This window comes from Culicoides brevitarsis, chromosome 3 (genome assembly GCF_036172545.1).
Source record: "Culicoides brevitarsis isolate CSIRO-B50_1 chromosome 3, AGI_CSIRO_Cbre_v1, whole genome shotgun sequence".
NCBI lineage: Eukaryota > Metazoa > Arthropoda > Insecta > Diptera > Ceratopogonidae > Culicoides > Culicoides brevitarsis.
In genome coordinates this window covers 23,831,737-23,859,416 of record NC_087087.1, presented here as the reverse complement: position 1 = coordinate 23,859,416, position 27,680 = coordinate 23,831,737, and the positions used below count along the sequence as shown (strand labels likewise).

The 27,680-nt window shown below is 32.4% G+C and overlaps 4 protein-coding genes across 4 annotated transcripts; 2 read left to right on the top strand and 2 right to left on the bottom strand.

The window, feature by feature from the left end:
- Positions 1 to 4,470: 4,470 nt before the first annotated feature.
- On the top strand, positions 4,471 to 5,626 carry LOC134833240 (large ribosomal subunit protein eL13). Its single transcript, XM_063847500.1, has 3 exons — positions 4,471 to 4,525; positions 4,792 to 5,053; positions 5,118 to 5,626. Exons 2-3 carry the CDS (start codon positions 4,811 to 4,813, stop codon positions 5,508 to 5,510), a joined length of 636 nt encoding a protein of 211 aa, XP_063703570.1. The 5' UTR covers positions 4,471 to 4,525; positions 4,792 to 4,810; the 3' UTR covers positions 5,511 to 5,626.
- Positions 5,627 to 6,538: 912 nt separating this feature from the next.
- LOC134834434 (zinc finger protein 846-like) lies at positions 6,539 to 8,084 on the bottom strand. Its single transcript, XM_063849084.1, has 3 exons — positions 7,911 to 8,084; positions 6,825 to 7,847; positions 6,539 to 6,766 (listed from the first exon to the last, which is right to left on the bottom strand). The coding sequence occupies exons 1-3, from the start codon at positions 8,012 to 8,014 to the stop codon at positions 6,592 to 6,594; spliced, it is 1,302 nt and encodes a 433-aa protein (XP_063705154.1). The 5' UTR covers positions 8,015 to 8,084; the 3' UTR covers positions 6,539 to 6,591.
- Positions 8,085 to 21,530: 13,446 nt separating this feature from the next.
- LOC134833065 (nucleolar protein 14 homolog) lies at positions 21,531 to 24,954 on the top strand. Its single transcript, XM_063847243.1, has 3 exons — positions 21,531 to 21,698; positions 21,754 to 23,957; positions 24,816 to 24,954. Exons 1-3 carry the CDS (start codon positions 21,546 to 21,548, stop codon positions 24,910 to 24,912), a joined length of 2,454 nt encoding a protein of 817 aa, XP_063703313.1. The 5' UTR covers positions 21,531 to 21,545; the 3' UTR covers positions 24,913 to 24,954.
- Positions 24,914 to 25,929, bottom strand: LOC134833066 (peroxiredoxin-2). Its single transcript, XM_063847244.1, has 3 exons — positions 25,763 to 25,929; positions 25,492 to 25,691; positions 24,914 to 25,434 (listed from the first exon to the last, which is right to left on the bottom strand). The coding sequence occupies exons 1-3, from the start codon at positions 25,793 to 25,795 to the stop codon at positions 24,975 to 24,977; spliced, it is 693 nt and encodes a 230-aa protein (XP_063703314.1). The 5' UTR covers positions 25,796 to 25,929; the 3' UTR covers positions 24,914 to 24,974.
- Positions 25,930 to 27,680: the final 1,751 nt, after the last annotated feature.

Sequence of the window (27,680 nt, the reverse complement as noted above, 5' to 3'; positions counted from 1 at the left end):
TCGCTTTTCAAAATTTTCTTACCGCTTTTCAAAACTTTCTTACCGCATTTCAAAATATTCTTACCGCTTTTTAAAGAATTCTTACCGCTTTTTGAAACTTTTCTTACCGCTTTTCAAAACTTTCTTACCGCATTTCAAAATATTCTTACCGCTTTATAAAAAATTCTTACCGCTTTATAAAAAATTCTTACCGCATTTCAAAAAATTCTTACCGCTTTTCGAATTTTTTCTTACCGCTTTTTAAAATTTTCTTACCGCTTTAAAAAAAAATCTTACAGCTTTTAAAAAAATTCTTACCGCTTTTCAAAATGTTCTTACCGCTTTTCAAAATTTTCTTACCGCTTTTTAAAATTTTCTTACCGCTTTTCAAAATGTTCTTACCGCTTTTCAAAATTTTTAAAGAATTCTTACCGCATTTCAAAAAATTCTTATCGCTTTTCAAAATTTTCTTACCGCTTTTCAAAACTTTCTTACCGCATTTCAAAATATTCTTACCGCTTTTTAAAGAATTCTTACCGCTTTTTGAAACTTTTCTTACCGCTTTTTAAAATTTTCTCACCGCATTTCAAAAAATTCTAACTAAAATTGAAAAAAATTCTGCCAGATTAAAAGATCTTACCGCATTTTGAGATATTTTTACCGTATTTCATTTTTTTTTTCACTTTTTACAAAATTCTTAAAACTCTTAAAAAATGGTTAAAAAATATTTTTTTCGAAACACAATTTTTTCACAATTCTAAGTTTAAATGTTACCGGAAGTTTTTTTCTCATTCATTTTAAAGAAAGGCATTTCATTTAACTCTATTCTATTCATTCGACGCATAATGCCTTAAATAATAATGATAAAAATGTATAAAATTAGGGCAAAATCGAAGTATGGTCACATAAAACTCACTCGAAAAATTGGCAAGTGAAGCGAAAGTTTTGCACACTTATACAAATTAGTTTGATTATCTCTAAAAGCTTTTTAGAGAAGCACCGCACAAACACAAAAAAGAAGCAACATCCAATAAATAACATTGCAGAAAACATAAAGTCGGAACAAAGAGCGCACGTTCATCGTAATGTGGTTTCGGATTATATATGATTTTGTTTATAAGCAAAAATGGGAAACGAAAAAAAAAAATAACTGGCTCGCTTTCATTAAGAAGAGTGCCTCATTTGAGGTTTGAACACAGTTGTAATTATCCGACAGTTTATGTGTTTTTCCAATTAAGTGTGAAAGGACAAAGAAGCAGAAACAAAGAGATAATTCAACAATTTTCCACAATTAATTAAAAATATTATGATGCCATTTCTCCGTGTAATTTGTCAATGAAATGCAATGCAACAACGTTTGTTACACATGGTGGTCCCCAGATATGCTCGTCTTCGTTCTTTTTTACATACATACGCTGACAATAAAAGTTGTGTAAGATTTATTGTTCGTTGGTGTTGAAAACTTTATGTTCTTTTTAATGGATATAAATTTCAAAAACTGGAACACAAAATATTTTACGACTCTTTTAAAGTGTGTGTCAGTATGTTGATGTGGTTGTGTTTCTGGGAAAATTTAATAGAAAAAGGGAAAATAGTAGGTGCCCAACCCCCCAATGCTATATCGAAATACACATAACACAAGTTGTTGCCCATAATTCACTCTAAACCTTATCGATATTTCAACATTTTTACGGCCAACTACTTTTTTGGCCAAGAATACAATATTTGAAATGAAATTGCATTACACATACAAGCGCCACGTAAAATAGATACAGAAACACATGAAAAAGGAAGAAAATATAGACAAGTTTTTGTGGGGACATAGCTTCTGATAAAACAATTGCCACAAAAAGAGGGAAATGCAACCAAAATTCAAAACACGTAGGGCGTTGTTCAGTCATGACTTTGTACGAATGAATTTCGGAGTAGCGCTACTTTTAGTATTTCATTTAGTTCCTTTTTCAGACAATTTTCAGTTGGATTGGTATATTTTTAACAATCGTTGCAATTAATCTTTTGCTCTTATTTTTTAAATTGATTCAATGTTAGTTCACTAATATCACAGGTTTTTGATAATTCGTTGTATATTGCGGATCCCTTGTAAACTATCGAATTGGTTAGCAGGCTTCTTGATGGTCTCAGTTGATTGTTTCTTCTCAAAAGGTAAGGCTGAACGTCTCCAACATGTGATATGTTTACTCTTAGGTAATCGGGCAAGAGACCTTTGACACATTTATAAATGAGGACAAGCACATTAAAGTTTATTCTCTGTTTGACACTCAATAATTCAGTTTGTTTCAACATATCACAGATTCTAGTATACCAATTTGATTCAGTCAGTGATCTTAAAGTTTGGTTTTGCACTTTTTGTAATTCATTTAAATCAGTCTCGTTGTTCAAAATCAAAATTGAGCTACAATAGTCTATAAACGACCCAACCATAGATTTATAAAGCATCAGTCTTGTTTCTCTATCGATCTTATTTCTGTTCCTTATCAAGAAATTAACCTTCTTTGCAGTCTTTTTTATCACAGTTTTGAGGTTTTCCTTCATATTCAATTCTTCGTCAATAGAGATTCCCAAGTATTTGATTGTTTTCACTCGTTCAATTGTTTCATCTTGTAAAATTAATTTGCAGGACTTAGACTGAAGACGCAAAGTCATACGATTGTCTCAAGCTTTGAATATATTTTTTTCCATATTTTCATTTTACATTTTCAATAATTTTCCTTGTCTTTTCTTATAATTTCTTTGAGACCTAGCTAGATAAAAAATTTAAATTTCGGTAGAAAGAACATTTTAAGACTTACCACTCCGGATCCAATTCTGAACTTTCCATAAAAGAATCATTATAGCGTGATGAATGAACAACGCCCATCAAAGTACGGCAAAAGTAAAACACTTTTTGGACGACGACTACGAACGAGGACAATCCAGGACATGTTCATTGTATATTATTATTGTTAGTTTATGAATATAATTTTTCACAACTCGAAACATTGCGCGGCGGCATTCATTTCGTGTTCATTTGCCGTTGTGTAGATGCATAAAAACCTCAAACAAGACCAGACACCAATTTTAAGCATTGCTAGACGAATAAATAATATCCTGCCTGTCTGTTTATGCGACTCAAATGCGAAAATTTTTTGGCTACTTATGCCTCGTTCGTTCGCTCGTTGCGAATATGTTTTGTTTTAAAACAGTTCATACATGGTATGGCGGTGCGATTTTAGTCGTTTCACGTACAATTGATGAAGAAAAACGGAAATATAGTTGCCACTGTGAAAAATTTATTGTTCGAGAGATGCGATTACTGCCGTTAAATAACAAAACACATTGTTCAGCTAGAACGCTAATGCGTGGGATAGAGACGAGTTTTTGTTGCCAAATATTGATTATAATCCTTTAAATATTGATAATCGTAAATAATATGGCAAATCCATTACTGGCAGTCGTGTTTCTGCCATTTGAGCAAGCTGTTGCAGTAATTTTCTGTTAGTTATTGCATTTTGTTTGTCTCTGTCTGTGACTTATGAACATATATATTAAGTGCACCGATGAAAGGGTTTAGCATGAAATATTGGTTTAGAAAGTGGATTGTAGTAAAATTTTGATAGAATTTCATTGTGAACTCAAATATTATAATTAAGAATATGGCAAACAAACTCACTAGATAATTAAAATTTGTAATAAAATTTTCCACGAATATTCAAAGTTTGAACTTCTGACTATAAAAAAAAAATAAATATGAAATTTGTAGAATTTTAAAAATTAATAAATAACAAAAATTAATTTAAATAATAAAATATTTTAAATAAAATCTCAATAAATTAATTAAGATAATTTAAATTAATAATTAAATTAATTAAATAATTTAATTTTAATTAAAATTTTAAATTTTATTTAAAAAAAAATTATTGCAAAAAGCTATTTAAAAAAAAATTAATTAAAAATAAAAAAATAATTTTTCGCAATTGAAAAAATTTTAAACTTTAATTTAAAATTAAAAATTTTAATTAATTATTATTTTTTTTTATTAAAATTTTCGGAGAAATTTTTCAAAACAAAAAAAAATATGTTAAATATTTTTATTAATTAAAATAATTATTTTTAATTAAATAATTAATTTAGTTTCAACTAATTATTTTTTTAAGCAAGATCTCAATTTATTAAAAGTTTTTAATTTAATTTTTTTAACTTTAAAAAATATTTTTTTATAATTTTCATTTAAACTTTTTTTTTTAAATAATGTACCTAGTTAGGACATTTTTCAAATATATTTTTTATTTCAGAAATTCAATGGCAAAAAAATCTCTTTTAATTCAGAAAATAATTTAAAAATAATAAATAATATAAAAATAAAAATAATAAATAAATATTTAAAAAAAATCATAAAATAAAACCCCAGTGAAAAATAACGGTTTTTTCAAATACTTACCCCACTAAACATTTTTCTATAAATTTTCTCTGGGACAATTTCGCCCCAGTTCACAAATCGCAACACGTTGTCTCTTTCTTTTTGAAGTGTAATTTGCCAGCAAACCATGTGAGTCTCAATTTTCTCGCATTTTTTGTGGATTTTCCGAATTTCCCCGCCATGAAATTGCCGAATTTTCACGCCGATGTCACTCCAAAAGTGCTTTTCACAAAGTTTTCCCGCTAAATCGCGTAAAAATAGTGAAAATTCCATTATTTTCCGATACTCGCAATGCTCTTTTGGTTTGACGTTTGTGTGTACAATCGGTGCATGGCTGGATGTGTTCAAAAAAAAAAATATTTTTAGCTAATCTCGTTTTTTGTGTTTTTTTGCAGTTGAAAAAACTTCGTCAAGATGGTGAAGGGTAATAATATGATCCCAAATGCCCACTACCACAAGTGGTGGCAACGATTCATCCGCACCTGGTTCAACCAACCAGCCCGCAAATTCCGCAGACGCCAAAACCGCATCAAGAAGGCGAAGGCTCTGTTCCCAAGACCCGCCGCTGGCCCATTGCGTCCCATTGTACGCTGCCAATCGCAAAGATACCACACCAAGGTCCGTGCCGGACGTGGATTCACTTTGGCTGAACTCAAGGTATGTCACCACTTTTCCTCGTTTCCATGTGATTTTTTGCTAATTTTTCGAAAAAAAAATTCAGGGTGCTGGTTTGACTGCTGGCTTCGCACGTACCGTCGGCATCGCCGTTGACTCGCGTCGCATCAACAAATCCGTTGAATCGCGTCAACAAAACATCCAACGCTTGAAGGAATACAAGTCGAAGTTGATCTTGTTCCCGGTGCATGAGAAGAAGAAGTTGCGCAAGGGCGAAGCTACACCCGAGGAACGCAAATTGGCGACACAATTGCAAGGCGAGGTCATGCCAATCAAGAATGCCGCTCCAGTTGTCGAATTCCGCGAAATTACCGATGACGAGAAGAAATTCTCCGCGTTCCGTGCCCTCAGACAAGCACGCGTCAACGCCAGATTAGTCGGCATCCGTGCCAAGAAAGCCAGAGAAGCCGCCGAAGCCGATGAGATGAAGAAGAAATAAGCAACCAACTTGAAATTTTGACTTTTTTTCATCCTTTAACATAACTCTTGCATTATTCCACGCAATTTGAAGATCGTTTGAAGGAAAATAATAAATGCGGAAAATCATACAAAAATTGTTGTGTTTTTCTTCCAATAAGAACTTGAATTTTAAAAAAGGGTGATTTTCAAATTTAAAAAAAAAATAAGAAAATTCTACTTTTTTGAATAATTTTTTCGAAAAAAAAATGAAATTTCAAGCCAAAAAAATTAAAAAAAAAATCTAAACATTTTCATCTATTGTAAAAATTAGTCAAAAGTTTAAGTTTGGTAATTTTTTTAAAAAACGTTTCGATTTTAAAAAAATTAAAAATTTTAGAATATTTTTTAAAAACCTTGATTAAAATTTTCGTCATTTCGTAAAAAAATTTTATTCTTTTTTTTATACATTTGCAAGGAAGCAATTTTGAATTTTTTCAATCAATTTTGAATGGACTAATTTTTAATAAAAAAAATCATTGAAAAATATTTATATTAAAATAAAATAAAATTTTAATTATTTTGCGTTTGAAAATAATTTTTGTCTGCGGTCTTTTTTTGGCAAATTTAAAAATAAATATTTTTAACTAAGAATTTTTTTACAATTTTTTTTTTCTCAGAAAACATAAAATTCAACTTTAGTTTCAATTTAGTTTAAAAAAATCATGTTTCGATTTTTTTCAAAATATTCACAAAATTTTGCTTTTTGTAAAAAATTTACTTTCAGAAAAAAAATCTTACAAAGAAAAATTAAATTAAAATTAAAATTAAAAAATCACTTAAATTTCTTATTTCGGTCATTTTTGGTGAATAATGAATAAAAAATTTTAATTAATTTTTCTTCTTGCCGAAACAAAATATTTGAAATTAATTAAAACCTGTCTTGATTAGCGATTTAAAAAAAATGGGTAAAAATTTTCAAAAAATTATTGAAAAAAAGTAATTTTTAGAAAAATTTAAAATTTTTCTATTATCGAGAAAAAAAAATTTTTTTTGAAGGAAACAACAAAATTAAATTAAATTATTTTTTCACAATTTTATTTATTAAATCTTCTTAAAACTTCTTATAATACTTCTTCATCTTCGAGGTACTCTTCTACCATTTGAGGTTCCTTCTTCACAACGATCGTATTTTCGTTTTTTGTAATAACATCAAACGAATTTCCTTCCTCGTGCATTGTCTCGTTCTTGTGCTTTGTCGCATAATGTCTCTTCAAATAATAATTGTCAATAAATTTCCTACAAAAAAAATTAAATTTTAACAAATTTTCTGAAAATTAATTAATTTTTTACTCACTTTCGACAGTAAATGCAAGCCAAACATCCATTTTCCGGCTCGATATTGTGTTTGTGCAACTTGTGCTTCCGCACGTGCCACTTTGAGAGAAAGACATGATTACAAATGTCGCAAATTTCCTTCTTGATTTGGTCATTGGAATGCATGGCAATGTGACGATCGTACGCAAGTTGCTCAGAGAATTTTTTCGGACACAAGTGACATGAGACTTCTTCCGCCAACGGGACTTTATCGGATTCTTCTTCCATTTTGACCGAGTGAATGCGTCGAATGTGATGACTCAAGTGACTTTTACGCGACAGATTTTTTCCGCAAATGGGACATTCGAATTTCAGCGGTTGCACGTCATGCGTCTTCATGTGAACGCGCAAATGTGTCTGATGCACAAATTTTTTATCACAAATTTTGCACTTTGGAAACTCTGTGGCGACATTTTCGACCTTGATGATGGTCAAAAGTTCCGTTGCATCGATTTGTTCTTTGGGCTCGGGCTCTTGACACTGAATTTTGGACAAATGACGCGTAAGGGCGTCTTTTCTGCCAAAGCCTTTGTTGCATTTGGGACAACTGAAGGGCTTTTCGACGGTAGTTTCATCTTTTTTCGCGTTAGGTTCCTTGACTTCGTCACATCGAACGTTCGTTAAATGTCGCGTGAGATGCTCCTTGCGACCAAATCCCTTATTACATTTCGGACAAACGTGCGGCTTGATCCCGGAATGTGTCAAAGCGTGACGATTCAAGTGAGATTTATCGGAAAACTTTTGCGGGCATTCCGGACATTCGTACAGAACGGTGCCTTGCGGGGGATTTATGTTGTGAATTCGCAGCAAGTGACGCCGAATGCTCTTCAGATCGACATACTCCTGGAAACAAATGTGGCAAGTGTGTTTTCGGGGCTTCCCGGTGTACGTGAGGGACGGTTGCTCTTCAGTACTCGTCGAAAAATGCATCTTGAGAAAGTTAAAGGGGTCAATTTTGTCTTGTTCGCCATCTTCGTCGTGATTTTCGAGGGTCGCGTTGTACCTAAAACGAAACGAAATCGAAGTCTTTATTTTGTTTTTTTTTTTGGAAGGGGGAACAACTTACGCCTCCTCAAATTCTTCATCATCCTCTGGCTCGAAATCCATGGGCTCGTTTTTGACTTGCACCTCTTCAATCTCAAATGGGGGAGCTTCCTCGGTTGAATCCATTTTTAAAGGAATTTAAGGTGAATTTTTTTAAACGCAAAATTCGTAAACAAATTTTTTGTCTTTTCTAATAAAAACTCCTCTGCGTGAAGCGTGTGGGTTCTATTCCGTGAAATATAATATTTTGATACGGTGACTAAACATCTCAAGACTAACCGAGGACATAATTTGATTTTTTTTGTAAAAAAACGCGCGAAATAAAATATTTAGAATAAGTTTATTCTGATAACTGACACAAAAAAAAAAAAAATAAAAAAAATCGTTAGTTTATTCTACATGTAAAATATAATACTATTTTTAAACAAATATTGTAAATTTCTCCAAAACAGAAGTACAGTCATCATGCAGCCTCTTCACATTGTTTGTAATCATTATTTCTGTCATTAATTATTTTAATTGCATCAATTACACTCGAACCATTCAGACGTCCAAGTTTTTCCACATTGTATTGTTCCAAATTTTTACAAGCAAATATCTTTTGCGAGAGAGTATTTACGGCGATTGTTGGATTATCTTGAAGTATTTGCTTTAAATTCATTTTTAACTTGAATGGCATGAGAAGTTTATCTAAAACACGAACTGTTAGCTTGACTTTTTTCCTGCAAAAATTAATATAATTTATAATTTTTAATTAAATATAGTTTAAATCAAAGCACTCGTTGTTTGTTTCGATACTTCTCAAATTAGTACTAATAAAAAGGATTCACTCTGTTAGAAAGGACTTTTTTTTGTCATGTACTTACGGTGCTCCAATTTGCCACATTGAGTTTAAGGTCAACAAACATTGTACCTTTCTATGCCAGAATTTGCTATGAGAGATCAATTTCTGCAAACCAAAATATTTTTTTAAATAAATATTAATATTTATCTTAAGTTTCTTACATAAACATCCCCAACCGCAAGACCCGTCAACAAATTAACCGCCATAATTGGGATCACCAAGATGAAAATTGCAAAAAAGAGACAATTTGTGAATGACCGATGCTTGAAAGTATCCTCTTTTATTTCGCCACTTAACGTAAAAAGAGTTTTCAGGATTGTAATTCCATAAGATTCTATTTCATTACCAGGATTCTCTGCTTGCCTATTTTCTCCGAAAAATCCTTCAAATATCATGGCGAAGCTCAATATGAGAAAACTAATAGAAATAAGAAATTTCACGGCATTTTTGAGGATCTTTAAGAGCATGAAATTGTATTGCGCCACAGATGGACTAAAATGTCCAACCGAAAACGTGAAATTGATTGCAAAGTACATAAAAATGCACGATGTTATTTTTTCTCTGTCACTTGTATTGTGTATGAACAGCTTCTCTGACAAGATGACATAGACAAGACACAGACATGCAAAAATATTAATAATTTTCAACAGGAAAACGAGGTAGAAAAATTTCTTATTGACCTGATGCGTGCCGCGATAATACCCAAACAAGTAAATGCTTAAATATATTTTTCCGATAAGGTTTCCAAGCAAAATAAACGCAGGTAAATCATAATTAACTATATAAGTACTAAAATTATTGATTTTTAGCAGTAAAATTAACATCAAAAAACAAATTCTCAATAACATCGTTGGCGTATTTAGAATCACCCGTTTCCAGAACATCATTTGCCATGTGAGGTCCTGCAATGCCCCCAGCACCGGATGATGCAGTAAATGCCGGTAATCGTGATGCAAACTGATGAAATTTAGCACTTCTATATATGTGATGGGACAAAAAACGAAACTTTTGAGATTAATGAAAATCATTCGGTCATCTACGTATTTTTGCTGAAGTCGCGCTTTCCAGAATTCTGTGAGACTGGATTGCGAAAGGTCTTCTGGCGTCACGGACACCAGCGAATCCAAGTACGAGGCGAAAATTTCTGATGGAATTCCCTTTTCAAGTGTGGCCAAATCGATATTTGGCTTTTTGTTTAACAAAGCTTTGATTAGGTACTCTTCCTTGTTCATGCAGGCATGATGCAGAGCCGTATTCTCGTTTTCATCTTCGGCATTCACGTCGGTGTGATGTTGATTGAGCAAATAATCGAAACACTCGTAATATTGGGTTTTTTTCTCGTTCTTTACATAAATCGACCACCTTGCGGCTTTTACAAGAATCGGACAATCGAACGCTGGGCCGACATACCGATTGTGAATAAAATTCTCGAGGAACCGAAAAATATTGATCGATCCAAAGGCGAGAGCAGCTTCCAGTAAATTGTTGAGACCTTCTCGATTTATTTGCATTTTTTCAGAATTCTCTTCAAACTCGCGATAAAACTCGTCATTTTTCTCGTTGATGATTTGCCACTGAAAATATTTAATGATGTCATAGCGCATCAAAAGATGCAATATTTTACCATTTTCGTACGTTTCATAATCCAATTTACTGGCATACAGAATATTTTCGATAATATCGAATTCGCTTTCGTGCTTGTAGCCGACCTGAATAAACAAGTCAAGTAAGATATGAAGAACGCATTTTTTTGTTTCATTGTCAACTGCATCCACATTATAACTGGTTGATCTTAAAATTTGTTCAGACATCCATTGCACACGTTTATTGAGCTCTATTTTGTCCAAGCCATTCAAAGCTAAAACCTCATCAACGAGAGATCTTGACATATTCAGACTCAAAACCGATTCGTTCATAGAGTAATAATTTGTTTTCTAAAAAAAATATAAAATTAAAAAAACATATTTTTGAAAATGCTTTTTTATGAAAAGGGCCATGAAAATAAAAAAAAATTTCAAAATTTTACTAATAGAAATAATCAATAAAATCCATCAATTTCATTTCAGTTACTTTGAAAGTATTGGTCTCTCATGTTTTTTTTTTTAATTTTTGTCTATTTTGAACTTTGTAGGGTCCTTTTTCATAAAAAAGATATTTTAAATGCTTTTTCTAAAGGATGTAAGTCTTTGATAAATAATAATGATAATATTTTAATAAATAAATAACAATTTAGCAAGCGATGATAACATCGTAAAACGAACCTCTTTGCTGATTGGTAGATCATTTAAATTCAAAATAACTTTCGCCATGACGAGTTAAATTCGCACGTGATGCGGTTCGATCCGTTACCGGCAAATACTCGATACTGACTGAGCTCGATACTGACTGAGATTCTGTTTGTAGTTTTGTTAAGTACGAAATAAAAGGATTTATTTTATAAGAAACCTGTTTGAAGTTGCATATCTTCCAAAAATATTTTTCTCCCTTCACTCTCCCTTCCTTTTCACTTTACATTGCAGTGGCGGATTTCCTTGGATTTTTTGACAATAGGGCCTGAGGCTGTTAGGCCTGTTTCAACAATTTTGTGGCCTATTTTAAAGACTTTTTTCTATTTAAAAATCTCGGGGCCTGAGGCTGCAGCCTCGTCAGCCTATCGGTAAATCCACCACTGCCTGCACCAATACTACATAACATTGCATTTTGTCACAAAAAGAAGCTCCAAACTTGGAGTCCGCGATACATTCACATTGAGGAAAGCTGCATTATTGAGATAACGACGAGAGAGAAAGTAAAATAAGATTTTAAAAAAATATCATTGAATCCCAATCATATGAAGCAAAATAAATGTATTATCAAAAAAGAACGAACACTATTAAGAATTAGCGATTAAGCAGAAAAATTAGCTTGAAATTTTTCCCAGTCCTCGTAGGTGAGTCCAAATCAAATTTTTTCGAACTTTTGGGGCGCTGGCTTTTGATTCGTTTTATTAAATATCATTTCATGTATGACAAAAATGACGTCTCAACAAAATGCCATTTGGCCGTTGCCCCGCTTCACCCCCGGACTCTGCCGTCATCACAGCCGACGACAACAAGTCAACCCCTAATTCATCGTGGGATTCATCTCTAGTAGGTGAGTCCTAATCAAAATAATTTGAACATTTGGGGCGCTGGCTTTTGATTCGTTTTTTTTATGTTTTCTTTTCATGTACCAAAATGTGACGTCTCCACCAAATGCCATCGGCCATGCCCCATCAAAGGATCGAACCGCGATGCTGTGATATTAGTTTTAATTAGTTTTAAGTAGTCTATTTATTGTGATATCCTTTACTGTTAAAATCTGTGCCTTGTAGAGTCCCTTTGAAAGTTTATAAAATTATGTATGTAACTTAAGTATAGTCATCTCATGTAATTTAAGTCGAAGAAATAAAACATTATTGTATTGTATTGTAGCTTGAAATTTTTTCATATATATAATACCGATTAAAAAATTGAAAAAAAATTGTTTATTATTATTACAAAGAGGAATTATTTAGGTGCCGTCAAATTAAAATTATTTAAAAGAGATCGGGAAATTGTTGTATTTATATATTTAATTCAAAATCATTAGTTCTGAACAAATGGCAAAGTTAAAGAAGAACAAAATGTAAACATAGCGAAACACGCGTGTCATCCTCAAATCAACAATTTTAGATTTTCGATAAAGCTTATGAGTTAATTTAACATCCTTTTGAAGTCATATTATGATAACTTTTATATTTATAATCAGCTAGAATTCACTTAAAATCATAGTTTTTAAACTTTCTTTAAAATTTGCTGGCAGCCAGTTCATATCGACACACGATATATATAAGACCATACAACTCATGGTTACATTCATTTAATTTTTAAATTCGATCATTCGCAGGAACGAAGGCACGCAAAATATTTAAAATTCAACTGTTTGTTCGATATGTGTATACGTCGGATGTAAAGTAAAAGAGAAGAGGGAGTGAAAGGAGAAAAAAAATTTTCGAGGATCCTTTCTCAGTACTAAAATTACAAACAGAATCTCAGTCAGTATCGAACAAGTATTTGCCGGTAACGGATCGAATCGCATCACAAGTTGTGTGAAAAATCTAGAATGACAAAGGAGGAATGTCGCAGAGAGTTTTTAAGCCAGAGAAAAAAATATAAACTCTTGATATTGACGTACTTAAATTACGATAAAATCTCCCAAATCTCCAAAGTGTCAATCTTTCTTGAGCCAATCAACGGAAAAATGAAAGAATATCAGCTAAAATGGTTTTGCCATGAATTTTTTTTTGTTCGATGTGTGTATACTGATGGACAGAGACGTATTTACCTGATAGGCTGATGAGGCTGCAACCTCAGGTCCCGAGATTTTTTGCAGAACGAAATTCTTTAAATAAGACCCCAAAATTGTTGAAACAGGCCTAATAGCCTCAGGCCCCATTGCCAAAAAATCCAAGAAAGCCCGCCACTGATGTGAAGTGAAAGGGAAAGGAGAGTGAAGGGAGAAAAATATGTTTTGAGGATATCCAAATTCAAACAGGTTTCTTATTTTTTCATATATGGAAAAATCCTTTTATTTCACTCGTAACAAAACTACAAAGAGAATCTCAGTCAGTATCGAACAAGTATTTACCGAAAACGGATAGAATTGTATCACCTGCGGCTTTAATTCGTCATGGCGAAAGTTATTTTGAATATAAATGGTCTACCGATTAGCAAAGAAGTTCGTTATCATCGCTTGCTAAATTGTTATTTATTTATTATTATTATTAGTATTTATCAAAGACTAACATCCTATGCACTAACTAAAAAATATAAAAGGAAAAAAGTATTTAAAATATGTTTTTTTCATGAAAAAGGACCCTAAAAAGTTCAAAATAGACAAAAATCAAAAAAAAAACATGAGACGCCAAAGCTTTTAAAATAAGTGTGAAGTTACTGAAATGAAATTGATGGATTTTATTGTTTATTTCTATTAGTAAAATTTTGAATTTTTTTTTTTATTTTCAAAAAAGCATTTTCAAAATTTTTTTTTTTTTTATTATTTTTTTTAGAAAACAAATTATAACTCGATGAACGAATCGGTTTTGAGTCTGAATATGTCAAAATCGCTCGTTAAAGAAGTTTTAGCCTTGAATCACATGGACAAAGTAGAGCTCATTATACGTGTGCCATGGATATCTGAAAAAATTTTAAAATCAACCAGTTACAATGTGGATGCAGTTGATAAAGAAACGAAAAAATGTGTCCTTCATCTCTTACTTGATTTGTTTATTCGTGTCGGCTACAAGCACGAAAGCGAATTCGATATTATCGAAAATATTCTGTATGCCAGTAAATTGGATTATGAAACGTACGAAAATGGTAAAGTGTTGCATCTTTTGATGCGCTATGACATCATTAAGTATTTACAGTGGCAAATCATCAACGAAAAAGAAGAATTTTATCGCGAGTTTCAAGAGAACTCCGAAAAAATGCAAAAAAATCGAGAAGGTCTCATTGATTTACTGGAAGCTGCTCTCGCTTTTGGATCGGTCAATATTTTTCGGTTCCTCGAGAATTTTATTCACAATTGGTATGTCGGCCCAGCGTTCGATTGTCCGATTCTCGTCAAAGCCGCTAGCTGGTCAATTTATGTAAAGAACGAGAAAAAAACCCAATTTTACGAGTGTTTCGATTATTTGCTCAATCAACATCATACCGACGTAAATGCCGAAGATGCAAACGGGAATACGGCTCTGCATCATGCCTGCATGAACAAGGAAGAGTACCTAATCATAGCTTTGCTAAACAAAAAGCCAAATATCGATTTGGCCACACTTGAAAAGGGAATTCCATCAGAAATTTTTGCGTCGTACTTGGATTCGCTGGTGTCCGTGGCGCCAGAAGATCTTTTGCGATCTAGTCTCACAGAATTTTGGCAAGCGCGACTTCAGCAATCATACGTAGATGAAAATATGATTTTCATAAATCTCAAAAGTTTCGTATTTTGTCCAATCACATATATAGAAGTGCTAAATTTCATCAGTTTGCATCACGATTACCGGCATTTACTGCATCATCCGGTGCTGGGGGCATTGCAGGACCTCACATGGCAAATGATGTTCTGGAAACGGGTGATTCTAAATACGCCAACGATGTTATTGAGAATCATATTTTTGATATATGTTTTAAGGCTATACTTCGCTCATGATGATGATGATTACGTCTATTATAATGTTTTGGAATACCTATTTCTTGGAAACCTTATCGGAAAGATATACTTAAGCATTTACTTGTTTGAGTATTATCGAGGCACGCATCGGGTCAATAAAAAATTTTTCATCATCGTCTTCTTGCTGAAAATAATAAATATGTACGCATATTTTTTTTTAATCTTTAATATCAGTGATGCGTGCCTGACAGACAAATGTCAGAATGACATAGAGGCCGTTTCAATGTACTTTATGTTCAATATTACGCTTATGATTGTACTTTTTATTCCTTCTGTGGCACAATACAACTTCATGCTCCTAAAAATTCTCTTAAGCGCCCTTCAATTCCTCGTTTCCGCTAGTTTTTTTATATGGCGCTTTGATCAGAACATGCCAGAAAATTATGGCCCTACACCCAATTATTTAAAAGGATCCAGTACTAAAAACCCTTTTTTTACGTTAAATAAAGATGAAATTTTGTGGTATCAAAAATGGACGAATCGTCTCTTTTCAGCGAATTTAATCTTGGTGATCCCGGTTATTGTGGTTAATTTGTTGATGGTTGTCGCAGTTGGTGATATTCGTGTAAAATATTTAAGGAAAAATTATTGACATATGTTTAAAAAATTTAATTTTGTTTGCAGGAATTCATCTCTCATAGCAAATTTTGGCATAGAAAGATGCAATGTTTGTTGACTCTAAGCTCCATGTGGCAAATTGGGGCACCGTAAGTAACTAAATATATGATAGGTCCATTTTAGAAGATGGAAAAAATATTTTTTCCCGGGATCCAAACTCATTTTTCAAAATTAGATTTACAATTCATTACTCAAAATCTAAATTAAGTCAATTTTATACATTTTTTAAGAAATTTAATTTACAACTTGTGAATTTTTCTTTTAAAAATTTTAAATTTTCATAGGCGTCATCCATTAACGGGGTCGGCAGTTTAGGGAGGGGTGGGGTTCATCAAATTTACGACGGACTCCGACGAGGGGGGAGGGGGGTAAACAGATATGTACGACGTCGTAAAAAAATGCAATATTTACGATTTAAAAATATTTCGTTTTGAATTAATTAATAATTTTTGAAGTATTTCAGACTTTGTAATCTTTTTTTTTAAATTTTCATTAATTTGAGTTTTTTGTTCAAATTTTTCACGAGCTTTTATTGAAATTTGAACTTGTACTAAGAAGTTCCTTTTCAGTGAGGGGGAGGGGAGGCATATTAAAAAACATGTCGTAAATTAAGGGGGGTTGTTGAATTTCGACGGTTTACGATTATAAAAAATAAAAAAATTTCTTATCTAATCTCTAAGGGGTAGTTTTGGGAAATTTTCTGTTGCAAGAAATTTCATATAAAAATGAGATGTTTTAAGTATTCTAATTTCAAGATTTTTCCCAATTTTTTTTGATTGACTTGTTGAGTTGACTTTTTATGCAATAACAGAGCATAAACAACACAAAAACAATAACAAAAATGATTTGGAGAAATTTTGAAATTTGTCTGGTTTGGAATTTGTATGCATTTGTGCGATTTATCCTTTTCGCCCGGGATTTAATTATGTAAATTATATTAATTTTTGCAGGAAAAAAGTCAAGCCAGTAGTTCCCGTTTTAGATAAATTTTTGTTACCATTCAAGTTGAAAACCAATTTAAAGCAAATCCTTCAAGATAATCCAACAATCGCCGTAAATATTCGTTCGCAAAATATATTTGCTTGTAAAAATTTGGAAAAGTACAATGTGGAAAAACTTGGAAGTCTAAATCGTTCGAGTGTAATTGATGCAGTTCAAATAATAAATAACAGAATTAGATATAAAAAATAAAGAAAACAAGCTGCATGATGACTGTACTTCTGTTTTGTGGAACTTTTCAACATTTCATCGTTTTCAGTAGACTTAAGGATGATTCTTCAAGAATGTTTTATCGCTATTTAACATTGCATTAGCAGTAATTAATTAGTAAGATTCGAAGGAAAACAAGGGGCGAGCTATCCAAAAACAATTGAAGAAAATTTTTTCAAAGCAGACATGGAAAAAGTTTATTTTTTCCCGGGAACTAAACTTATTTCCCAAAATTATATTTACCTTAAGATATTGAAAACAAATCATAAATTTAGTCAATTTTATACATTTTTTAAGTAATTCTACAAAATTAAATTTTTAAATTAAAAAATTTTCCTATTTTACTCTTAAAAATTCAATATATCTTTAAGATTTTTGTAAATTTCCCGGGAACGAGGTTCCCAGGTCCCCGCACTTTTTCCAGGACCGATTCGAAGACGTTTTTGGTAAACATTTTGCGGAGCTCAGAAGTTTTTACTTAAAAATAAATTTGAAGTCCGTACAGAAAAATAATACTTTTTAAAAAAATGAGCAACTTTTGTTTTATACAAAAATGGACACCTCACTTTGTCCTGTTTCACTCTCTTTTAGTTTACATCTTACAATTATGGGGCTCAACATACGACCGACACACGAGTCCCATCCAAACAATGCAAAATCGAGCATCATAAGCCACAACTGACCTTTTTTCACTCTACACAAAGACATTCTTGCCAATCGAGAGACTACACGGACTCAGCGTTCGTGTACCCATAGAGACTTACCTCGAGTGGAATCATGACAGACACGACTTAGGAGATAAAACTCACAAATTTAGGCGTTTTTAAACGTAAGAACGATCTTTGGAATTTCGGGGCGCCAACGTTATTCAGGAATGTCGCAGAGAGTTTTTAAGCTAGAGTAAAAAAAAATATAAATTCTTGATATCGACATACATTGAGTACGATAAAAACTCCCAAATCTCCAAAGTGTCAATATTTCTTGAACCAATCAACGAAAAAATGAAAGAATATCAGCTAAAATGGTTTTGCCATGATTTTTTTTTGTTCGATGTGTGCATACTGATGGACAGTGACGTATTTACCAGATAGGCTGATGAGGCTTCAGTCTCAGTCCCCGAGATTCTTTGCAGAACAAAATTCTTTAAATTAGGCACCGAAATTGTTGAAACAGGCCTAATAGCCTCAGGCCCCATTGCCAAGAAATCCAAGGAAACCTGCTACTGATGTGAAGTGAAAGGGAAAGGAGAGTGAAGGGAGAAAAATATGTTTTGAGGATATCCAAATTCAAACAGGTTTCTTATTTTTTCATATATGGAAAAAATCCTTTTATTTCACTCGTATTAAAGCTACAAAGAGAATCTCAATTAGTATCGAACTAGTATTTGCCGGTAACGGATCGATTCGTATCACCTGCGACTTTAATTCGTCATGGCGAAAGTTATTTTGAATTTAAATGATCTACCAATCAGCAAAGAGGTTCGCTTTACGATGTTATTATCGTTTTTATATTAAAATATTATTTATTTATTTGATTATTATCATTATTTTTTATCAAAGACTTACATCCTTTGTAATAACTAAAACATATATATTAGAAAAAGCATTTAAAATATCTTTTTTTTATGAAAAAGGACCCTTCAAAGTTCAAAATAGAGAAAAATTATAAAAAAAAACATAAGAGAAATAACTGAAATGAAATTGATGGATTTTATTGATTATTTCTATCGGTAAAATTTTGAAAAAAAAATTGTTTATTTTTATGGCCCTTTTTCATAAAAATGCATTTCAAAGATATGTTTTTATTATTTTTATATTTTTTTTAGAAAACAAATTATTACTCTATGAACGAATCGGTTTTGAGTCTGAATATGTCAAGGTCTCTCGTTGATGAAGTTTTAGCTTTGAATGGCTTGGACCAAATAGAACTCAATAAACGCGTGCAATGGATATCTGAAAAAATTTTAAAATCAACCAGTTACAATGTGGATGCAGTTGACAAAGAAACAAAAAAATGTGTCCTTCATCTCTTACTTGATTTGTTTATTCGTATCGGCTACAAGCACGAAAGCGAATTCGATATTATCGAAAATATTCTGTATGCCAGTAAATTGGATTATGAAACGTACGAAAATGGTAAAGTGTTGCATCTTTTGATGCGCTATGACATCATTAAGTATTTTCAGTGGCAAATCATCAACGATAAAGAAGAGGACTTTTATCACGAATTCGAAGAGAATTCTGAAAAAATGCAAAAAAATCGACAAGCTTTCAACGATTTACTGGAAGCTGTTTTTGTCTTTGGATCGATCAACATTTTTCGGTTCCTCGAGAATTTCATTCACAATCGGTATGTCGGCCCAGCGTTCGATTGTCCGATTCTCGTAAAAGCCGCTAGCTGGTCGGTTTACGTCGTGGACGAGAAAAAAACACAATTTTATGAATGTTTCGATTATTTGCTCAATCAACATCATACCAACGTGAATGCCGAAGATGCAAACGGGAATACGGCTCTGCATCATGCATGCATGAACAAGGAAGAATACCTTATCAAAGCTTTGCTAAACAAAAAGCCAAATCTTGATGTGGCTACATTTCAAAAAGAAATTCCTTCAAAAATTTTTGCCTCGTACTTGGATTCGCTGGTGTCCGTGGCGCCAGAAGACCTTTCGCGATCCGGTCTCACAAAGTTTGGGCAAGCGCGACTTCAGCAAAAATACGTAGATGACCGAATGATTTTCATTAATCTCAAAAGTTTCGTTTTTTGTCCCATCACGTATATCGAAGTGCTCAATTTCATCAGTTTGCATCACGATTACCGGCATTTACTGCATCACCCGGTGCTTGGAGCATTGCAGGATCTCACGTGGCAAATGATGTTCTGGAAACGAGTGATTCTGAATACGCCAGCGATGTTATTGAGAGTCATGCTTTTGATATTTACTTTTTTGCCAGAAACATCAGAATATATTGATAATTTTTATTTCCAAGTCTTTTTTCATGGACTCGTTTTCGGGAAAAGCCTGTTAAGCATTTACTTGTTTGAGTATTATCGAGGTACGCATCGGGTCAATAAGAAATTTTTCTACACTCTCCTCCTGCTGAAAGTAATTAATATCTCCGCATATTTTTTATTTTTAATCGCCGATGAAATATGCAAAGATGAAAGAGCAGTCTTGTGCGTTTATATGTACTGTGCGATCAATTTCACACTTTCGATTGGACTTTTTAGTCCTTCTGTGGCGCGATACAACTTTATGCTCCTAAAAATTCTCATAAACGCCTTAAAATTCCTCGTTTCCATTAGTTTTCTCATATATGGCTTCGCTCTGGCTTTTGTGATGCTGTTTGGAACAAGGTTTGGTAAGATTTCAACTATACCCAAGAATAGACAAGAGGATTTTTCCTTAGATTTTTTTGGAATTGCGATTCTAAAAATTCTTTTTACGTTAAGTGGCGAATTAAACGACGAAACTTTTAAGATTACATCATTCACTAGTTGCCTTTTTTTGGCAATTTTCATCTTGGTGATCCCAATTATGGCGGTTAATTTGTTGACGGGTCTTGCGGTTGGGGATGTACATGTAAGAAACTTAAGATAAATATTAATATTTATTTAAAAAAATATTTTGGTTTGCAGAAATTGATCTCTCATAGCAAATTTTGGCATAGAAAGATACAATGTTTGTTGACCTTAAACTCAATGTGGCAAATTGGAGCACCGTAAGTACATGACAAAAAAAAAGTCCTTTCTAACAGAGTGAATCCTTTTTATTAGTACTAATTTGAGAAGTAAGGAAACAAACAACGAGTGCTTTGATTTAAACTATATTTAATTAAAAATTATAAATTATATTAATTTTTGCAGGAAAAAAGTCAAGCTAACAGTTCGTGTTTTAGATAAACTTCTCGTCCCATTCAAATTGAAAAACAATTTAAAGCAAATACTTCAAGATAATCCAACAATCGCTGTAAATATTCTCTCGCAAAAGATATTTGCTTGTAAAAATTTGGAACAATACAATGTGGAAAAACTTGGACGTCTGAATCGTTCGAGTGTAATTGATGCTATTAAAATAATAAATGGCAGAAATAAAGATTACAAACAATGTGAAGAGGCTGCATGATGACTGTACTTCTGTTTTGGAGAAATTTTCAATATTTTTTTAAAAATAGTATTATATTATTGTAAATTTGTGTTAGGTATAAACAATTATTTTTTTTAACAATTTTTTATGTTATCAGTAGACGTTCGAAAGTTGATTAGGATGATTCTCCAAGGATGTTTTATAAATAAATAAAATGAAATTCAAACCAGTTTCGAAAGAACGAGCAATTGGAGAAAATTTATTCAAACACGTTAATAATAAAAGTAAATTAAAGGTTTATGGATTCATTTATTTTAAATAAAATTTAAAAAAAGTAAAAAAAAAATCAATTTAACCGATTGTCTGTTTAATTTTAAGCTTTTGGATTCTAAAATGAGTTTTCAGACAATACTTTCCTTTTCATTTAAAGTACACTCAACGGAAATAATTTTTTTAACTATTATTTTGTTCTTTTTGCAACATGGACTGCATATTGGCTAAAAAATTTGTTGAAATTGCAGAAATTTTTACAAATAAAATTGTTAAGGAACGTTTGGGAGTTTTTTTGAAAAATCAAGGACAATCCCCAAAAATTGGAAACATTTGGTCACCCTAAATGTGACAGCTGACCAAAACGTGGTTTAAAAATTAAACAATTTCAAAATATCGTCATGGCAAAATCAAAGAAATCCAAAAATAAATCGGACAAGCTCTACTCGAAACGGAGTAAGCCCGAAGAGAAGAAGCTAAATCCCTTTGAACAGCACATCAACAAGGAAAAACATGCAATTTTGAATAAACAACTCAAAAACAGTCGGGGGAATGTAAGTAAATTTTCCGAAAACAAATTTTTTTCTCATAAAAATATTTTTTTTCTAGCCCGGCAAAGCTCGCGATCAAGCCTTCAAGATCCGCCAAGAGACCATCGGCCAGGAATATCTCACGAAATACAAGAAAAACTCCGTTGTTGATCACCGCAGCGACGGCTACGAGATGTCCGGGCGACAACACAAGAAAACCGCCATTTACAACCTGAACGACGAAGAAGTCCTCACTCACAAGGGCCAAACGCTGCGTGAAATTGAGCGACATGACGCTCCCGATGCCGATCACGATGACAGCGACGACGAACGTTTGGCTTCCGAGTACACGGAAGCGGCTCATTTCGGTGGCGACGGGGAACCACGCGACCGAAAAAGTGTCATTGACGAGTTAATCGCCGAATCTAAGCGTCGCAAGTCCGAAAAACTGAAGGAAAACGAGCAAATGCTGGAAATAACGCAAGCCCTCGACGAAAATTGGAAGAATTTGGTGCCGCTGGTGGGAAAAATGATAAAAACGGATGACATCAAGGAGAAACCAGACGAATATGATCGAACGATGCGAGAATTGATCTTTGAAAGACGCGGTGCGCCTACGAATCCCTTAAAAAGTAAAGAAGAGGAGGAACGATTGGAGCAGGAAAGACTGCGAAAACTCGAAATTGAGCGAGAAAAACGCATGAGAGACCCGAATGAGGAAGAAAAAGCGCCGAAACACAAATCCGCGGACGACCTAGATGACGGATATTTCGCGGAGGAAGTCACCGACGACACGGATCGGATGGTGGCGTACGAAATTAATGCACGCGATGCCGGAATAATCGACGAAAATGAAGAAAATGAGGAGGAAGAAGATGAAAAAGAGGAAGAAAATCCAGAAAATGAAGAATCAGAAGACGGTGAAGAAGAAGAAGACGAATCTGATGAAGAAGAAGAGGAAGAAGAAGACAATTTGAGCGATCTTAAAGCTTCGGACAGCGAATCAGAAGACGAACAAGTTCAAAATTCGACACAAAATCCATCAAAAAAGGCAGAAACTCCCAAAAAACCTCAAGAAAAGCCAAAAATCGATCCTTCCATCAATCAGCAAAAAGTTCCCGCCAATTATTATGCCTTCGAAAATGCTCTCAAAGACCGCACGCCAAAAGAGCAAGGCCTCATAATCGCCGCCATGATCCGGAACAACAATATTTTCGTCGTGCATGAACGCAAAGACAAACTTCTCGCGTTATTTGCCTTCATCTTGCAAAAAATCAACGATTTGTTCAGTACAGCGACAATTGACAACGTTTCCGAGCATTTTCAAGTCCTGAATCAATTCATGCCGCATCTTTTCACGCTCGCCACGCAGCATCCCGTCGAAACGAGCAATTGTGTGAAGGAAGTGATCAAAGAAAAGCAAGAAAATTACAAAAAACAACAAAAATTCTACCCGACTCTCGACACAATTGTCTTTTTCAAGGTGATTTCCGTGCTGTATTCGACGTCAGACTTCCGGCATCCCATTGTCACGCCAGCTGTCATCTTTCTCAGTCAAATAATGACCCGAAGTCGCATCCACGGGAGACGTGATGTGAGTTTAGGTCTCTTTTTGGCGACGATTCACTTGGAATATAGTCAACTGGCGAAGCGAGTGTTGCCGGCAGCGTTTAATTTCCTCAATGGCATCATTTATTTGTGTATTAAGAAACGCCCCGCGGAACAAATTCCGATCGTTCCACCCTTCAGACAAGGTTCGTGTCTCTTGGTGCCCGAAAAACGTCTCGAAACGGAAGTTTCGTCGCTGAAATTGACCTCCGCCGACCTACTTTCGAATAACGTCGATGAAGAATTCAAAATTCGAGCCTTAGCGACGACTTTGGGACTGCTCGTGGAATATCTAAAAGTGCAAGAAGAAAGTCCAGGACTGCATTATTTTACAAAAAATGCCTTGCAATACGTAGAAAAGTTGGATAAAGATCTCTTTCCGGAAGTAATTGTGCAGAAAATTGACGAAACCGTGGAAACGCTTAAGAATTTCCTGCAAATTAAAGTGAAGTTGCTCATGCCGAGGGACACGAAACCAAAGGCGCTGCGACAAATTGATCCAAAGATCGAAAAAGTGTTCGATGGATCGCGAAAACACAAAGTTACGTCGAAAGTGAAGGCGGAACGGGAAAAATTGCTGCACAAATTTAAGCGGGAGAAGAAGGGTGCAATGCGGGAGATTCGAAGAGATAACGAGTATCTCAGAAAACTCAAGTTGAAACAACAAATCGAAAGGTATTTTAAAGCTTTTATCAAAAAATTTACCGTTTTTCTTTTCTTTTATCACATTTTTATTGGGAAACTTGCGAAAAATCTTGATTTTTTGAAAAAAAAATTATTATTTTTAAAAAATTCTCCAAAAATAATTAAAACGAGGGTTTATAATTAATTAAAATAATTAAATTATTAATTAAAAATTTAAATTTATTTTTTGTATGGAATTTTTCGGTGAAAATTTAATTTTAGTTGTAAAAATAAATTTTTTTTTTAATTGAAGAAAATTCATAATTTAAAAAAAAACTCTTAAAACATTTTTTATTTGAAAAAGTTAAGAAAATTTATGGTTTTTCGGAAAATCAAAGAAAATTATTTTTATTTTTTTTTTGTAAAAAATGAAAAAAAAAAATTTTTTAAATTAATTTTTTTGTTAAAAAGTTTTAAATTTTGTTAAAAAATCTATAAAAAAAAATAAAATTATCCAAAAAAAAAAGAAACTCCTGAAAACTGATGGAAATTTTTGATCTTTTTTTTGGAGATAAGGAAATAAAAAATTATTTTTTCTCATAAATATTTATTAAAAATTTTTCGAAACTGAAAAATAATAATAAATAAATCAATCCAGAAAATAATAAAATATTTTCGAAAAATCAAAAAAAAAATAATAAAAATATTTAAAAATAGAAAATTTATCAATTTTCTTATAGGTCTTAGAAAATCATAATTATTTTAAACTTTTTTGATTTTAAGGAAACTCACCAGAAATTAATGATTTTTCCGAAAAAAAGAGATTTTTCACAAGATTTTCCCATATTTTCAAAAAAAAAATTAGAACATTTAAAAAAAAATTTACCATAATTTTAATTTTTTTTTTAGCGATCGCATTCGAAAAGACAAAGTCAAGCGAATTTACTCAGAAGCCTTCGCTCAACAGGGAGAACTCAACGCGATGGAACGGAAAAAGAAACGATAAATCTACGTTCACCGAAAATTCGTTTACTCCACAAAAATTCTATTCTAATAAAGAAATTTCCTTTAACCATGTTTGTTAAAATAACTCTTGGACTCCTTCACGCTCGGCTTAATTGTGTCCTTGTTCTTTTCCGGATCCCAATTAGCTGGACAAACTTCCCCATGCTCATCCGTAAACTTAAATGCCTTGATTAAACGCAACGTTTCATCGACACTTCGTCCCACGGGCAAATCATTGATCGTAATTTGACGCACGACGCCTTTTGGATCGATAATGAACAAGCCACGGAGCGAAATTCCCGCGTCTTCCAACAAAACTCCGTAATCGCGCGAGATATTCTTCGTCAAATCCGCCAAAAGAGGATATTCCATCTTGCCAAGGCCGCCTTCTTTGCGTGGCGTGTTGACCCATGCCAAGTGACTAAAGTGCGAATCCACCGAAACACCAACGACTTCGGCGCCAAGTGCCTTAAATTCTTGAATGCGATCACTGAAGGCGATAATTTCCGTGGGACAGACAAATCTGAACACAAAAAAAAAATAATTTTATAAAAAAAAATTTTTAAAAATTATTTCTTACGTAAAATCCAAGGGATAGAAGAACAAAACCAAATATTTCCCCTTGTAATCGCTCAGTTGGATCTCTTTAAACTCCTGATTGACGACCGCTTGTCCCTTGAACGCTGGCGCCGGCTTTTGAACGTGAGCCTTGCAACATGCCAAGTACGACGTTGTGCTAATCGCACGCGAATATGCGAAATTTTTGGTCACCGTTGGCAACTAAAAGACATAAAATTGTAAAAATTACGTAAGGATTTTACGATTTTTGACATTTTTTGATAAAAACTCACGTTTCTTAACAATGCTCTGCTCAAAAAAGACATTTTTGTGGCTTTTTACTACGAGATTTCAAAAGAAAATTCTTATTTTGAATGCGGCGATTCGCGTTTTGTGCAAGCGATGAAAATTAAAAGTTGTCGTTTTGGCAGAGAACCTTCAAGAACGTTACAAAAAGACGTCAAAACTTGCTTTAGAATGATTTTTTCTTTAAAATGTGTTAAAATTAGGGTTACCAGAAACAATTTTACGGCTTGCCAATTGTCTTCAACACATTTCGAGACGCCTCACGCAACAAGTGGGGACGCCTAGTTGTTTATTTAGGGACCATTTCAAGTCCTTTGTGATATTTTCTTGTACATTTGTGGCTTGCAACTTGGTGATGATGGCTTTCAAGTGTCATCGAGGCACAGCATCAATGATTGCGGATGACTTTTCCCCTCTTGCTGGGGACAAAAACGTGCGTAGTAATGTGAATTTCATTCATTAAATGGTTGTTTAGTCAAGTGTAATTTCACAGAATGTTTCTTTTTTCGTCCTTGTTGTTTTTCCTAAAATTGAAGATAAGAATAAGTCATAATTTGAATTGAAATATGTGGGTTTTGAGGTGAGAAAATTATGAAATTGTTTAAAATCAGCTAAAAAATTTTATTTATTTTTATTATTTTGAATTTCTTATCATATTTATTAAAAAATATTTAATAAAAATTAAAATAAAAAAAAATATTTAAAAAATTATTATTATCCTCAAACTTTAATTAATAGAAAATTAAAATTTTAATTTTATTCAGAATTTCTAATTAAATTTAATTTAAAATAAAATAAATATTAATATTTGATATAATTTAATTAAAATTCAATTAATTAAAAAAAAAGAAAATAAAAAATCAATTTTGAAAAATTACTAAACTTGTCCATTGGCCATAATTTCTTTTTTTTTTAACTTTTATTAAATTTTTAAATTAATTTAATTTTTTTATGTTTTGCATAAAATCGATTAATTTAATTTTTTGATATAATTTTATTTTATTAAATTTATTGTAATTTTTTTATATTTTTACATCCTAATTTAATTTAATTTAAATTTTAAAATAATTTTATAATTTAATTTAATAATTATAATTAATAATTTGATAATTTAGATTAATTTAATTAATTAAATTTTATTTTTTTTTATTTTTTTTTAAAATTTAAAATTTTATAATTTATCTTTACTAAATTTCTTGATTTAAAATATTTTTATTTTAAAAATTTTAGAATAATCTCTTAGAAAAAAAAATTAGTTTAATTTAATAAAAAGTTATTAAAATTATTTTTAACAAAGTTTAAAATAAGTATTGAAATTTCATTTAAATTAATTTTCAGTATTTAAATAAAATTTTAAATTAAATTAATTAATTTTAATAATTATTTTATTTTATTATTCTAATTTTTAGAGTAAAGGAAACGTGAAATATTTTTAAAAATTGCTCTTGCCTATAAGTAGAAAAAATGCGATAAATAAGTAATTATTATTACCAAATACCATGTGATTTTTTTTAAAATTTAATTTGAAAATCAAAAAATATTTATAAAAAATTATTAATTTTTCATTTTCCGGATGATTTTTCCTCGCAAACATTCAACAATTAAACCACATTATTTGTTTTTTTTTTCATTATTGCATTCGTGACTAACATAAAGGATGTTCAATGACGTCAGTCATAAATTTCTCCCGTACACGACGTGTTGCTTCTTCCCCATCGAGAGCCAAATATATATAAATAGTATAATCGTAGTACCTAGCGAAAATTTTCATTCATTCAAAAATTTCTCTGTTCCGTACATTGAAGCAACATCTGCGCGCAACATAAAAATACGTAGCACCCACATCGACGTCCATTCACAAAAGACGAAAAAAAGGGAAAAACAGGGGTTGTATCAGCATCGCAG